This window comes from Camellia sinensis, chromosome 5 (genome assembly GCF_055761805.1).
Source record: "Camellia sinensis isolate YWXY chromosome 5, ASM5576180v1, whole genome shotgun sequence".
Classification (NCBI taxonomy): Eukaryota; Viridiplantae; Streptophyta; class Magnoliopsida; order Ericales; family Theaceae; genus Camellia; species Camellia sinensis.
Genome location: NC_138965.1, coordinates 79,504,058 through 79,521,135, shown reverse-complemented (window position 1 = coordinate 79,521,135; position 17,078 = coordinate 79,504,058). Strand labels below are relative to the sequence as shown.

Below are 17,078 nucleotides of genomic sequence, written 5' to 3'. Positions count from 1 at the left end.
ATGATCATTGGTCTCTTTCGCACCCTTGGTCTATTTCACATCTTCAAAATGAAGGATCTGAGCCCTTTACAGTATTTTCTTGGTATTTAAGCTGCCTATTCTCCTTAGGGGTTTTTTTTGTCTTAGGCCAAGTATGTTAATGAAGTCATTCACCGTGCTGGTTGTTCTGATACTAATTGAGCTTAATGTCAAGCTCAACACTACTGATGGTGTCCCTTTGGATGATCCGACTTCATATTGCAAGTGAGGGTTGCTTAGTCTATCTGATTGTAACTTGCCTTGATCTTACCTATGTTATTCATGTGGTTAGCCAATTCGTTTCTATTCGTTCCATACATTAGGTTGCCTTGGTTTGGATTCTCCGCTATCTCCATGGTACTCTCGTTTAGGGCTTCCTACTGTCTTCTACTTACTCTTTAGACTTGGTGGTTTATACTGATTCTAATTGGGCTAGTGATGTTATTGATCGCAAGTCTACTTCTGGTTTCTGTATTTTTTTGGCGATTCCTTGATTTCTTGGAAAACCAAGAAACGAATTGTTGTTCGTTCTACTGCCGAAGTTGAGTACTGTGCTGTGATTCATGCAACTGCTAAAATTTTTTGGCTTCGGTGTCTCTTATCTAACTTGGGAGTTCCTTAGTCCTCTCTGACCTCTCTTTACTGTGACAACTGAAGTGCTATTCAAATTGCTTATAACACTGTCTTTCATGAACGAATGAAGCATATTGAGATTGATTGTCACTTCATCCATCAAAAACTGCATTATGGCTCTATCTTGCTTCCTTTCATCTCTTCAGCTTTGCAACTTGCAGACTTCCTTACCAAGACTCACACCTAGGGTTGCAAATGAACCGTGCTGCTCACGAGCTGGCTCGGCTCAAATGAGTCAAGCTCGAGCTCGAGCTCGAATATTAGGCTCGTTTAGTAAATGAGCCGAGTTCAAGCTCCAATAAGTTTGGTTCGTCTATTTTTATTTAAAGTATATAATAAATATATTATTTATATATTAAATAATATATAAATATATATAAATAATAGCGTAAATACATTATTTATGTATTAAATAATATTTTTTATTTAAATATCTGTACTTAAATAATATTTTTATTGAAATATCTTTATTTCAATAATATAAAAAAAATCTTATTAAGTCGAGTCGAGCCGAGCTTGAGCCTAGTTGGTTATCGAGCCGAGCTCAGCAAAGCTCGCTCCGCTCGGCTCGGCTCGGCTCAGCTTGTTTGCAGCCCTACTTACACTACTGATCAGTTTTGGTTTTTTCTTGACAAACTCTTAGTATTTTTTGCTAAAACACCTTGAGTTTGAGTAAGGGTGTAAGAATATTCATGTATCTATGTATATATGATAGTATATATTGTATATATGTTTTGAGAGATTGTGAGGATTGTGTTTATATATTCTATTTCCTTCTTAATTTTAGGGTTAGGAGTGATATATAATCGGTTAAAGTCTTTGTATTATACACAATTGAATATGCAAGTTATTCGGAAATCTTACAACTTCCACCTCCAATTGCCATGTTGCTTCTTCGTTCGATTCTCATGGTGCCCTCACTACTCAGCTTAGTGAACTTTCTGGTCTTGTTCAGTCCTTTTGTGTTGCTTTGCCTCTACCTTCCACTACAACCTTAGTGAGTTTAGGTAATATTGCATGTGTGGCTCAATCTCTTCAACCTTGGCTCCTTGACTCTAGTGCCAGTCTCATATGTCTGGTAATGCATCCCTTTTCACTGCTTTGTACCCTATTACTCATACCATTGTTCTTGCTGATGGGTCCTCTAGCCCATTCAGTGGGAAGGGAATTCTTTGTACCACACATGCTTTGTCTTTACCTTCTAGTCTTTATGTTTCTCATTTTCCTTTCAAATTGCTTTCTGTTAGTGTCATGACTCCAACCTACCCCTAACAAGGTGTTGCGACGGCCAGTAGTCGTGGACTACCAAAGGCTTAACTTACAAAATAAGTTGGACTCTTATGATAATTAGGGCAAATCTTTCATTTGACAATTGCGGAAGCCATTATTTTCTTATATTGAGTCAATTTGAAACATCCGTTCAGAGCAGTGTATATGAAATGAAAGCGCATACATTCCTCTCGGATTGTTATACTGCTTTATTACATAGTCCATACAACAAAAGCAAAGTGCATCACTTATAGCAAAACCTTGCAAAACCTACAAAATATTCAAAGACCAACTTCTAATCAAACTTCTCTTCGTAACCAAGCTTTTCATCACCTACATATATAAGGGAGGGGTGAGCCATTGCCCAATGAATAGTAATATGGTAAAGCGGTAAATGAATGAACTCCGATGGGCTTAATAAAACAAAACATAAAAAACATAGCTTGAACATAGCTTAACGTGAGCATGATAATACAAATCTTAACTTGCCACCATTTACATATTGATGAACATTCCAAGGATTTTGAGAACGTCAAGACCCACACAAGGTGGCAAGAGGAGCTCAGTTAGTAGTGTAGATGGGAAGAGGAGCTCAGTTAGCAAGAGGTGATTGGTATGATTTCCCAATAAAAAGGACATATTCCAAGGGTGTCATCTTCATACATGTTACAAGAGTATATGATGTTCATTCGTGGCAAAACAATAGTATAACTTTCATAAACATAACATAGGTTTGCATTTGAAACATAGTTTATTAAACATAACTTTGCCACACTACTACTCACAAATGGCTCTTGAACAAAGGGTCTACTTCTAAAGCGCTTGACCTACACAATAGACATACAAGTATCGATGAGGCATAATGCAAGGCAACTTAGGTTCACTTAACTATAGCTTTTCTTTAACAATCAAACACGCTTCAAGTTACTTCCTAGCTGTGCTTAATTTTTATTTAGGTTCAAAACATGCATAGGAGTGTCCAATAGATCAAAAGGAATGAAAAGAGCACGATTTGGGCAAGTGCCCTGCTTGGCCGCATGTGCACCGGAATCTAGCTGCTCGTGCGGAGACAAAACTGTCCCCAACTAAGGTTTAGTTACATGTGCTCCGCCCTTGGCCACATGTGCGGTGGCCTAGGCCGCACAAGTGGTGGTTCATGCAGTGGCGGTTTTGGCATTGGCCGCTCGTGCAATGGATGGTGGCCGCTCGCGAGCACCGGTCGAGCAGAATTTTGGGCTGGTGCGTGTTCTTGATGTTCTAACTTCATTTTCTTCATCCCTAAGCTCCAAAACATGACATTTGATATAACTAAGCATGAAAATATGATGCAAGGTTCATGAAAACTCATTTGAATGCATGAATTCAAGGTTAAACCATCCAAACATATGTTTGATTCAAGAACTTCTTCAACTAAGCTTCTTTCCAAGCCCTTCCGTATTTTCTTCATTCCAATCCTTCAGAACATAATGTTTGAGGCTCTAAAACAAGAATAGATGATGTGTGTTTTGTAGAAAAACAATTATGTAACACAACAAGATAGAGGGTGAAGTACCTATTGGTGAATTTTCCTTGATTTTCCTTGCTTTGATCTTGAAGCCCCTATGGTTTCTTCTCTTTTTCTCCTCCTTTTCTCAAGTACTCAAGCTTTCTCTCTATTCTTCTCCATCCTTGTGAATTCTTCTCTTTTGTTTTTCTTTTATTTGATGTAAAAGATTAATTAGCTCAAATATTTTACTAATCATCCCATTAGCTTAATTAACCAAGGTTAGTCCTAATTAATCTTGCTTAGGCTTAGTAAATCTTGCTTACCTTTTGCTAATCGCGCTTAACTTCTAATAAAGTACTCATTAAATTCTACTCATTAGACTAAGATCATTAAGTTCCTCACTTAGAGTTTCCTGAATCATCTAAGTGTTCAATATTCAAGCTCAAAATGAATTCCCTAACTCTTCAATACTTATTAAATCCCCTGGACATGTTCAAATTCATCTAGGCTCCTTTGGTTCTTTATCAAGCACAAACATTCCTAAGTTTTCTAGCTAATGTATTCATCTTCTAAATTGTTATCCTAACAATTTATATTTTTGTCTCTAGAACATTGTAAGGTAATTAAATCAGGGTATTTTGTGAAATGAGATAGTCAATGGAATAATTAATTTGACCTAAGGTATTCAAAGATGGATAATGATATAGTTACAGTACGAGGTGGCATTCTTTGTGGTGTCACAATCTTCCCTCCTTTAATAATTTTGTTCTCGAAATTTATTTGTATAGGTAAGTTATTAGCTTCCGCTGCGTACTAAGACAAATTATTACTTAATATTCGTCATGGTTTGAAATATGATATTCATCTTGTATCTCAAATTTTTTTCTTAATTATTCATGTTTCTCGGTTTGTGGTTGGATCTTTGTTTTCTGTCTCAAATCTTTTTTTAATAACTAATCCTAAAGCTTCATGTGATGATATTTTATTATTTGATTAGGGATTAATGTTCTCAGCAAACTTCATTAGTAATAGGTGGTTATCCTATTGAAGATTATTGGAATTAATTTGCTCTTTGGTTTTCATTCTTCCCTCCTTTTTGTTGTTCTATTCATTCTTGGCTAATCCCTGTTATTATTTCTAAATAGGCGCATGGATTTTATAATGAGCCTACATTTTGCGTTTTTATTTCTATTTAGGTTAATGAGTTGCTAAGACGATCCCATTAGTTTTCTCATGTGTTTCCATTGTTAGTTAACATTGCACTTACAGAGACAATTTTCAATTACATTGTTTTCATACTTAGTTATTAGTACACATATTCAAGATTCTAGTTCGTTTATTATTGGTAGGAGAAGTAAGAAATGTAAGGTTATGAATCTTTTATAAGACTCTTTTCTCGAAAAACATCGAGAGTTTGTCTGGAAGGAACCAGAATGTCACGACCCCATCCCGCTCCAGACAGGATAGTAGCTATGATCGGCTAGTAGTATCTGACTACCAAAGGCCTGACAAGACGAGGCAAGATTGAACTATAACCTTGAGTCTTATGCAGAATAACCTATTCATTGTATTAATCAAAATCCATTTAGAGCATGTGCATGAGTAAGATGAATATAAAACAAGCACACCTCTTGTTTATTAACTTTGATATTTACATGTCCGCACAACAAAATAAAAGAGTACAACACCAAAAGGCATCCTTACAAAAACCAAAACATAAGAACAAGGCTCTTGTCTCAAGGTGAAATTTTTCCAAAAGAAACAAAGAAAAGAAAAAGGTTCTAGAGCGACTCATTCTCGTGTTCTTACTCTTCATCTTCACCTACGTACATATAAGGGAGAGGGGTGAGCCATTGCCCAGTGCATAGTAATAAAGTAGTGCGGTAAATGAATGAACATTGAAAGCTTTAAACATTCTTTCAAAAGAACATATAAGTTTGAGCAAGACAAAACATAGCTTGGCTTGCGAATAAAATACATAATGATGAGCATTTCAAGGATTACATGGTGCTTAACAGGTCCAGATACTGGCTAAACATAAGAAGATGAGCTCAGCCATAATACATGATTGGATATTCCCCCAATCGTGGGACATGATCCAAGAATGCCATCTAAGTATATATGATAAAAGAGTATAAATGTTCATTCATGACAAGATATATCAAGCTTGTAAACACAATCAAGGTTTGTATTGAAAACATGTTTAGTTAAACATAGTGTTACTAAATTATTACTCACAAATAGCTCGGTTTGACAAGGGGTTTCTTCCTTCCACAGCTTGACCTACAACAAACAATAACACAACATTGAAGTACTTGCCTAACTTGAACAAGCTTAACAAATCGAACGTATGCCTAGACGCATCCTAAGTGATTAAGGCTTGAAGAATGATGAGTGTGCCGGAAACGTACGTTGAAAAGCCCCAAGTATTCTACAACAATTTTATATGTGAGATTACCACCATTGGAAACTAGACTTCCGGGGCTTGAATTTAGACTCAAGAATTGTCTAAAATCGAATTCGGATGAGAGAGATATGCCTATTTGAAGTTGGGCTGAAACAATGGAATTCCGTATGTGTGGGACCAAATCCACATGTGCGGATTGGTCAGGGCATGTGTGGCACGTGCCTTTTATGCAGTCTAAAAATCAATTTCTGGAGGTGTAATCTCCTCGTGCGGAAATCCAAACCGCACGTGTAGTTTTGGGAGAATAGGTGTTGTTCTAAAATTTCAACATTTCTTAAGCTTTCCATTTCTTGAGCTAGGGTCTATGAAACTCAACCTAAACCTCGCAAAATCAATGAGAAACATAGGAAAAAGATTGTTTTCCAAATCAAACATGATTCTAAGGTACAAATCTTATGAAAATCAAAGTAACACATGATGAAGGTCTATATGTGTCACGACCCCATTCCGCCCCTAATAGAATGGTGCCGTGATGGCCAGTAATCCGAGATTACCGAAGGCCGACTTTCAAAATTCACACACAATTAGAGTATTACACATGGGGCTTACAAATGCGGAAGTAATAAATTAAAATCCAAGTGGTCCATAAGAGCTGTGTATAGATCAAATGAAATGACATACATAATATGGTTTTACAATCGATCGATTAATAAACAAAATACATTTTGACCAAAAGGCTTCTCAAGCCATCATATACAAAACACAATAAGATGCAAGCTAAGAAGCATGATCTTCAAGATGCCACAAAATGCGAATCCAAAACAAGTTGCAAGGCACATCTAGGCGTCACCGCCGTCCTGCTCATCACCTACATATATATAGAGAGGGTGAGCTTGGATACTCAGTGAATGGTACAAGTAATAAAGGGTTTGCATGAATAATATCCGAGATCTTTATCAAAGCGATACACATAATATCTTGTACAAAATCAAAGACAAAACAAGTTCATCTAACAAGTCTTTCAGGCTTTCAAGTTTCAAGGGGTGACATTAATAAAGGTTGTGCTACAAATGCTTATAGTCCCCTAGCACGTACGGACTTTCAAAGGTTGTGTTACAAATGCTTATAGTCCCTTAGCACGTATGGACTTTCAAAGGTTGTTATCCAAAACAAGACTAACACTTGATACACAAAAGAGGGATAATCATTCATGCTTAACAAATACTTTTCGAGACAAAGCAAAGCTTTATCAAAACTTTATAACATAGCTTTATTAAAAATACCACTCACATAGTTCTTCAAATGTCGGGCCTACAGGCAAGGATCCAAGTCCTACAAGCACATAACAAATCCCATTGAATGCACTATCAAACAAGCTTTACATGAATGCAAATGATCTCGGCATTCTTTCAAAACTAAGACGATCCAAAACAAAACACTGTTCCTCATCTCGGGAAAACATAATGGGCACCATCCAGGTCTTGGCTGAGGTCCCACACCTCCCTTGCCGAGGTGTGGTTCCGATGGCCACATTCAAGGAAATGAAGTCGGGAAAATCTGGATTTCCCTTTCTTTGAAGAACATGAAGAACATGAAGAACATGAACATGAAGAACATGAAAAATATGAATGCTCAATCACAACTTGTTATTACGAAATCTGGGACATCATGAGGTGAGTTCTAAAACATGGACCTGGGTACCCATACTTGAAGATCTTATGAAAACAAACACAAAAGCATGAATTTTAATGCAAACTTTCGGATCAAACAAGGCTTTTGTTCAAGAACACATGAATATCATTTTCTCTTTCTAAAACCAACTTTAAATCGATGCATGGCTTACAAATCGTGGTCGATCATGCAATGCAGCTAAATGGACAATAAGAACAACAAGAGTTGTTTAAGATTCTAACCTTAAAACTCGAATTTAACGGTTCAAACTCCAAAGATCAAGCTTGGAAGTCTACTCCCTCCCTCAAGAACTTTTTCTTCTTCCTAGAGCCTCTCTCTCTCTAAAAGACAAAGATGTGATACAACAATGATGTGTTTCTCGACAGTCATGGACTTAACCCTCTGCTGGGACACGTGGCATCGGCTGATTGGCTCACTTAAAAAAGGTGACTAATTGAAAAGACAAGACTATAACAAAGTGTGTTCAACAAGTTAGATAGCAAAACACTCCGGCAGGTAATGATCTCGGCTAAGAAGGATAACATTTGGCCAAGCTGTGCCACACCTCGGCCTAGATGTGCCACAACACGGTCTAGGTCATTCCAGTCCCAGAACAAGATCACTGGGTGCAAGGATTAAGGATCTCGGACGCCTAGATGATAACATCTTAGCTAATACGCCTAAGTGATGGTGGAGGTCAACCAAAGAGATTCCAAGATGGTCCTAGACACAAGAGGTTCAAAGGTGTGACTTAGGCTTAAGATGACCTCGGCTAAACTCACACCAAGCAAGGTACAAAACATGTAAGAAACACTTAAGCAAAACAAATCAAGGTTTGCAAAAAATGCAACATATCAAGGCAAGATCATGTAATATATACAAGCATGACTAGAGTAGAGTGAGGGTTGTTACAATATGCATCAAGAACATCAAATCTTCAATCAAGATGATGAAATCTTAGCCTACCTACCTAGTTTTTCATCCAAACTTAGCTTCCTTCATTCTTTTCCATATTTCTTCATTTCTAAACCAAATCAATCCTAGTTGCTTCTTGATTTTAGATGTTAGGGATGATTACTACAAGTTTTTGGGTAGAAATCTTACCTTAGATTGGTTAAGGAATGGGTTTTGGGTGCAAATCTTGATCCTCTCTTCTTTCTCTCTTTCTTTCTTTCTTTCCTTCTCCTTTCCTCTAGTGTCTTCTCAATTTCTCCAGCAAAGTTTGCTCCTTTGTTTGGTTTTGTTGGCTTGGACATAAGGTTTTATTTGGTGTGGTTGGGGCAAAAGTTGTAACATCATTAGTTCTCTAATCTTGGTTAGTTTAGCTAATCTAGCTTAGGACTAATTAATCAAGGTCTATGCTTAATCTTGCTCTAGTTAATTAATCCTAATTAAGGTTCACTAATCATAGTTCATTATTACTAATCCTAATTAGCGAAATAGCAAATAGCATGAAAGGTCAAGCACATTAGACCAAGGTCCTTAAGTTCCTCAATTAAGGCTAAAGCATTTACTATGGTTCTCAAATCAAGTTCTAAGTTATCCCCTAACTTGAAACATAGAACAAGCAATTTTCTCAATTTAAGTTTTCAAACTAACTCCTGCTCTTATAATTCCTATCAAGTCCTAGTTCAAACAAGTAACATTTAACATAATGTTAAAATGCATGGATGACATGATCTGCTTTATGGGTGAATGGTTGGTTGTCACACAAAAGCACGTAGTAGTGTGAGTTTTTGTGAAGAAATCAGCAAGCTACAGAACTGAAGTGACAAAGAGAAGAGAAATTGATCAAGATTGAAGATGTTGATGGACAGTGACAATCTATCTCTCAATGTGCATCGAAATAGATCCAGACTGAAGAAATGACAAATCAATTTCAATGTGTTGTGTTCTCTCATGAAAGACATTGTTATGGGCAATTTGGATGGCACTTTTGTTGTCACAGTCTAAGGAGACTGAGAAACTCCCAAATCAGATAGAAGTTGACGAAGCCATACAATCTCAGCAATAGCATAAGCCATAGCAAGATATTCAACCTTAGTAGTAAAATGGACAACAATAGTCTATTTCTTGCTTTTCAAGAAATGAGGGAATAGATAAAAAAACATATAAAAGCCAGAAGTGGACTTGCAATTAGTGATATCATCAGCCCAATCAGAATCAACATAGTTCCAAAACTCTAGAGAAGTGATAGAGGATAACAGTAAGCCACAAAAGATAGTACCCCAAAGATAACATAAAATTTGAACTAAAGCAGTCGTGCATGGACCGAGGAGCAAAAACAAACTGATTGGCCATATGAACAACATAAGCAAGATTAGGGCGAGTCATAGTTAGATCAAGAAACTCACAAATTCTCGAGGAAGAGTAAGATCATCCAGAGGAACACCGTCAGTAGTGTTGAGCTTCACATTAAGTTCAATCAGGGTATCATAAGTCTTAGTATTGGAGAGACAATCATGGTGGATGACATCATTAGTGTACTTGGTTTGAGAGAAAAAATACCGCTTCAGAGAAGTGGCAAACTCAATACCAAGGAAATAGCGCAAAGGACTCAGATCCTTTATTTGAAGGTGCAGAACAGATGCTACATGACCCAAGTGATGGCAGAAGGATTAGAGCCAATAATGATCATATCATCCACATAAAGCAACAGAGCAACAAAGTCAGTAGAGGTGTGAAGGAAAAAATAGCAAAATCATGGGTATTAGGATGGACACCAAGCTTAGTAATAGTAGCATGAAAGCATTCATAACCATGCATGGGGAGATTACTTCAAACTATATAGTGTATGGCAAAGGCGACACACCTGTCCAAAAGAAGGTAGATTAGGGGGAGGATGCATGCAGACCTCCTTTGAAAAATTGTCATTAAGAAAGGCATTGTCAATGTCCATCTAATAGAGAGGCCAATAATGGACAACCACCACAGAGATCAAGATACAGGCAGTGGTCATCTTGGCTACAAAGGCAAAGGTTTCCTCATTATCAAGGCCATACTTCTTAGAGAAACCTTTAGCCACTAAGCGAGCTATGTAACGCTCTAGAGATCCATGTAATTGAATCTTGACTTTGTAGACCCACTTGCAACCACCCAGATTTTTGCCTGCAGGAAAAGGCACTAGTTCCCTTGTAGAGGTCTTCTTCAAAGCAAACAACTTAGTCTTTATGACTTTGGACCCAATTAGGATCCTGATAGGCCTCCATATAAGACCGTGGTTTTGAAAAGGAATGAATAGCAAACAAGAAGGTGCAATATGAAGGAGAAAAACAGGTATTAGAAAAACCAAGTCTTACCACAAGAGTATGATGATGAAGCAGATACGAACGTGCGACAAATCAGTGTCATCAGTAGCAGAGGAGGCAACTAGTAGAGGAAGAGTTGTCCGACAAGAATAGACTGACAACGGAGCAAGAGATGGAGCAGTAGGGGGAACAAAAGCAGAGGTAGAAGAGGGAAGACACTTATGGGGAACAGTAGATATGTACTCATTGAAGGAAAACTTAGAAGAAAAAAGATTAGTGTGAACCAATTTCTCTTTGGAAACAAAAGCAGTGGTAGATGGATGTTGAAAGTAAGCCAAATGTTCGAGGAATGCACCATGGCAGGAGAGATTGAAGCTGCATGAAACAAGGACACAATAGCGATAGTCTTTCTAGGTAAAGAAAGACGCACGAGATGGATCGGACACTAAGTTTGGTTTTATCCTTACGAGGGAGAAGAACAAAACAAGAAACCCGAAGACTTGAAGGAGGGAGTAATTTAGAACTTTAGAATGTAGAGCCTTGCAATGGTAGCAACCTAAGAGAAGAAGAGTAGGCATCTAATTGAAGCGAAAGGTAGCAGCAAGAACAGTCTCACCCCAAAATGATGTTGGAATAGAGGCAAATAAAAGAAAAGATTGAGAAGTATCGAGGAGATGACGGTGTTTTCGCTTGTCCCTACTGTTATGGGCTAGTGTATTAGGACTAGAAGATTGGTGAATGGTTACCAGATTGGCTAAATACTCACAGAACTCAGTTTTGAAATATTCTCCACTCAAGTCAGACCGCAAGATTTTTTAATAGTAAATCCAAGTGTGTTGATTATAGATTGAAAGGTATGGTATATATGGTAGAAATCGTCATCATGAGATAAACTCAAGTGTAGCGGGTGAAGTCATTAACAAAGGAGACACAGTATGCAGAATCACCTTTGGTGGGAACAAGAGACGGCCCCAGACATCAATATGAAGTAAAGAAAAAGGTGTAACAAAAATAAAGTGCTTTTATTAAATGTTAAGGCAGTCATTTTGACAAGTTTACAACCCTAACATTCAGTGAGTTCACTAGGTGAAATTTACCTAATAACCCAGACTAAAGTAAAGACCATAACCAGTTAGCAGACAAATGACTTAATCTAGAATACCACAAATAAAAGTAACTCAATGTGGAATCTAACTGAAAAGACGAAAGGGTAGCTAGAATACCAACAAAGCTAGGGACTCGAGACCCAAGGCCACCACAAAGAAGACTAACAAAAACAAAATAAAAACCAAACAAGTTTATATAGACTTAGAGGCTTCCTTTTCCAACTAGGAGTCCAAAATAAGAAATTACTCAACTTTTGACTTCTAAAACCAATATAAGACGAAATAAGAAACATAAACAAAAACTAATTAAATAACTTGGCCTACAAGACGACTCATGGGCTACCCTTACAGCCCATGACAACGAATATGAAAATTACCAAAATATCCTTGACCTAAAATTTTAGAAAAAACATAAAATAACTATAAAATATGACTCTAATAATACGAGACGAGTAGCTTGAAACCATGGCAATTTCCAAATATTGCCAATTCTTTAATTTTGCTTTTTCTTGCTCTTCTTGTGGATTGCATCACCATGTCTCATGTTGCATGTGAGTTTAAGTGGCTCCAGTCCTCACTAGGTGATGTAGGAATCCGTTGTGGTAGTATTGTTCACAATCCAGTTCAATATGATAGAACCAAGCATGTTGAAATTGATAGACACTTCATCAAGGAGAAGTTAAAATAAAGATGTAATTTGTTGTGAAGTCAGAAGATCAGTTGGCTAAAGTATTCACTTAAGGTCTTAGTAGTAAGGTTTTTCATCCCATTATTTTCAAGTTGTCCATGAGAGATATCTTTGCACCAACTTGAGAGGGAGTGTTATGTGTTGTGTGTTATGTTTTATTTTAGTCCACGGGGTATTTATGTATATTGGATCTTACTAATATAAATATAAATGTCTAAGAGGAAAACCCTAATTGTGAAGGGTTTCTTTCATTAGCCATATAGTGAGTGTTCTCTTCTCTCTCTCTCTTTTTTATTTTTTTAGAATTGGGGTTCTACTTGGGCTTTGCGTAAGGAGTTAGGTTGGGTCAATGGTTATTAGAAATATTATTTTATTTTATTTTATTTTTTATGGTTCAACATCTTCCTTACTGGGAGAGACCTTCGAACCATGCAATGACACATATGGACAGCAAACTCCAACAATGGTACTAGGAAGCTCCAACAGGATGGGCAAAGAGATGGTGATAACGATGATCGGCGATTCTGACGATAAGGTTGATTGATAAAAATTCCAGTTCCGACAATGTTACTGTTTATGCTTCATCTTTGACAAAAAGGTTGATGGACTCCAGCAAGATTTCAGTGAAGGTAATGACATTGAAGATGGTGGCAAAAAACTATGATCACGATGGTGACAAATTTGTTGGCAAAATTTGATGGCGATTGTTGTTGTTGTACTGATAAGAGTAGAGTGAGGGATAAGACTGCTTCAAACATGAACCAAATCAGCAGATCAAAGCCAACAAAACGGCAAACTGAAATTGTGCTCTTTTACCAAATGGTGCAGAACCAGAAAAGAAGATGCATATTAGGGTTTTGAAATACTCAATCAATATTCACTGTAGTTAAAATCCGATTCTATGTTGTGTTTTGGAATTTGAGTCTTTATAAACTGTTGGACAACTTCTACAAAGTTTAAAGAGTAGTAAATTGTGTCTTTTGAGATAAGAAGTTTGTAGGATGTTGCTAATCTGATGAGGATGTGAAAATATAAATAGTATGTTGTACTCATTGTTGTATTGCACTTAACCCCAAATCTCACATTGGTATCCTTTTTTTTAACTGTAATAATCAATCCCTTAGACTTATGGCCAAGTTACAATGTCAACCATGCATGGGCTGATAGAAAATGCCAATTTGGCTCTCACGTGGCACATTTTGGGATTGCTACATGGACATCTTGTCGGTACTCAAGTGTAACGGCAACTCACAAATTGTTGACATTGTAACTTGACTCTATGGGTGGAGGGCTGATTGTTACAATTGAAAAATGAGGATAATGTGGGATTCGAAGTAAAATGCAGCAATGCATAATGTATTTAACACTGGTATTAAATAATCAGGAAATATCCAACTCAATTTACTCATGTGATTTTAATTTTCAGGAAATGGTTAAGGAGAACAAATTGATCTTCACGTTTGATGCAACTAAAAAGGCTTGTTTTGGTGTCCTTCCACGGTATGCAAAGGATGAACTCTTAATTAAATGGTTCGAGCTTCCAAATTGCTTTATATTCCATAATGGTGAGCCCCATTGCTATACCTTCTCTTGAAATCTTGAAAACAATATCCTGTAACTTATGCCAGAAATTTTAAAATCATATTGAAATTATAGTTCACCAGTAGCTTAATTAACTGAGCCTTATGTGCACTTTAGACCATTTGGTGATTGGCACATAAAGCTCCAAGTCACTCATGACTGAGTTATGTAAACTTTCTGACTGAGGACACAAAATTGGAGTGAATTGAAATAGAAGTCTTCATACTGAATTATTCTAACAACAAAAAAGTAATATATATTACAAGGTCTGAATGAAATTGGGTTTATTTGAATTTGTTCATGAATGGGTTTACTATTTAATAGCATTAAATGAAAGTTCAGATGGTAAGCATGTCAATCCATTTGTTGGAGAAGGTGCTCATGTTTTCAATCAATAAAGCAGCTTTTTATTCTTTACCTTATTTTCTTATTTTTCTTTTATTTTGTTTTGTTTGTTCTTAGATCTTCACATTGAGGTTATTTGTACAAAGTTGGTTAACATTACCAAAACTGTCAACCCTCTAATAGTTTGTTATCTCAAGATATTCAATTATTATTAGCTAATAAAAACCAAAGATCGATAGTTTAGAGGGAGGGGCTCATTTGATATGGTGAAGTGAAACTATGAGAGAATGTGCAAACATATTTTTAAGGGAAATGATTTTCTTTTTTCCCATAAAAAATGCACATTACATTTGCTAAATTTGTCATTAACAACAAAACTTGCTAAAAGTTATTTGATGTTCAGCATAGAATATAACATGAGTGTAAGATTTCTGAATAAGAACTGCATATTCAATTGTGTCAAAATACAAATGATACGTCTGATTGTATAGTACTCCTAACCCTAAGACTAAAAAAGAAACGAAAATATTCACCCAATCTCTCACAATCTCTTAGAATATGTACACACTACACTACCATATATATATATATATACACAATATTCTCACACTTCCGCTCAAACTCAAGGTGTTTTACTAGAAAACAATGAGAGTTTGTTAAGAAGAAATTGAAACCGGGCAGTGGTGTGAGTCTTGGTAAAGTAGTCAGCAAGTTGCAGGGCCGAGAGACGAAAGGAAGCTAGATGAAGCCAGACTGCAGATGCTGACGAACAAAGTGACAATTAATCTTAATGTGCTTGGTCCGCTCATGGAAGACAGTGTTATGTGCAATCTGAATAGCACTACAGTTGTCACAATAGAGGGAGGTCGAAGAAGATTGAGGGACGCCCAAGTCAGAGAGAAGATAACGAAACCAGACAACTTCAGCAGTAGCATGAGCCATAGCACGATACTCAGTTTCGGTAGTAGAGCGAGCAACAACAGTTTGTTTCTTTCTTTTCCAAGAGATCAAGGAAGCACCAAGAAACACATAGAAACCAAACGTGAACTTGCGATCAATAACATCACCAGTCCAATTAGAATCAATATAGGCTACCAAACCCAGAGAGGAAGTAGAGGACAATAGCAAATTCTGAAATATAGTACCCCGGAGATAGCAAAGAATCTGAACCAAGGCAACCCAATGTGTGGAGTGAGGAGCAGAGACAAACTGGCTAAGCACATGAACAACATAGGCAAAATAAGGACGAGTAACCGTCAGATGAACTAAGCAACTTACGAGCTCTTGATATAAAGTAGGATCATCCAGAAGAACACTATCAGTAGTGCTCAGCTTTATATTAAGCTCAATAGGGAGTATTAGAAATCTTAGTGTTAGTAAGACCAGCACGATGAATAACCTCATTGGCATATTTGGCCTGAGATAGAAAGTAGCCCGTGGGAGAAGAAGCTGTCTCAATATCAAGAAAATACCGCAATGGGCCCAAATCCTTCATTTTAAAGGTGCGGAAAAGATACTGCTTGATCTCAGATATAGCAGAAGAGTCAGAACCAGTGATGATCATATCATCCACATACAGTAATAATGCAATAAATCTAGCAGATGTGTGGAGAAGAAATAAAGTAGAGCCTTGGGCACAAGGATGAAACCCAACCTCAGTAATAGCAGTCTGAAAGCAATCATACCAAGCACGAAGAGACTGCTTTAGACTATACAGAGCATGCTGAATACAATAAATCCAGCGATGATCATATCATCCGCATATAGTAATAATGCAATAAATCCAGCAGATGTGTGGAGAATAAATAAAGCAGAGTCTTGGGCACAAGGATGAAACCCAAGCTCCGTAATAGCAATCTGAAAGCAATCATATCAAGCACAAAGTGATTTCTTCAGACTATACAGAGCATGTCAAAGGCGACAAACCTGTCCAGAGGAATGGTGAAGGCCAGGGACGCATGTAAACCTCCTCAGTGAGATCGCCATTATGAAAGGCATTCTTAACATCTATCTGATAAAGAGGCCAAGAACGAACAGCAGCGACAGAGACCAAAGTACGGACAGTAGTCATCTTGGCAACCAGACGAGCTTTGTAGTGTTCAAGAGAACCATCAGAATGAGTCTTGACTTTGTAGACCTATTTGCAACTGTAGAAATTTAATGTATAAAGAGAAATGATTGTATTATTGATTGTTGTATGTTATCTATTACAAATGGTGAGTGGCTCCTTATATAGGAGATGCAGTGGAGTAGGTGGAGTAGGTGGTAGTGGTAGGTGTGTAGTAGGTGGTGGTAGGTGTAGTAGGTGGAGTAGGTGATGGTAGGTTTTAACAGCCCCCCGCAAACTCAAGGGGGATAGGAACTAACCAACTTGAGTTTGGAGAGAGTAACAAAACAAGAAAATAATCTGAAAAATAAAAAATGGATAGGAGACACTGTATGGTCGTGTCAGACCGTTGTAGAAGACTGTATGGTTATGGCAGACCGATGTAGAAGACACTGGCTCGTGTTGGACCGATGTAGAAGACAGTTTATGGGGTCATGTCGGACCGTTGTAGCAGACAATGTTGTGACAGTTTACGGAGTCTTGCTGGACCCTTGTAGAAACTAACCGGAATCAATGTCG

General features: G+C 37.3%; 1 protein-coding gene across 19 annotated transcripts in view; it reads left to right on the top strand.

Annotated features, from left to right (window-relative positions):
- Positions 1-17,078, top strand: part of CCD1 (carotenoid cleavage dioxygenase 1) — a 103,379-nt gene that overhangs the window by 36,510 nt on the left and 49,791 nt on the right. For all 19 annotated transcript variants that reach the window (XR_014329648.1, XR_014329647.1, XR_014329661.1 and 16 more), the window contains one exon: positions 13,953-14,091. Coding sequence is in view for 4 of the 19 variants with exons in the window: in XM_082869104.1 (XP_082725230.1) it covers positions 13,953-14,091 (139 nt within the window). In the remaining 15 variants the exon portion in view is untranslated. The remainder of the gene's footprint in view (positions 1-13,952; positions 14,092-17,078) is intronic.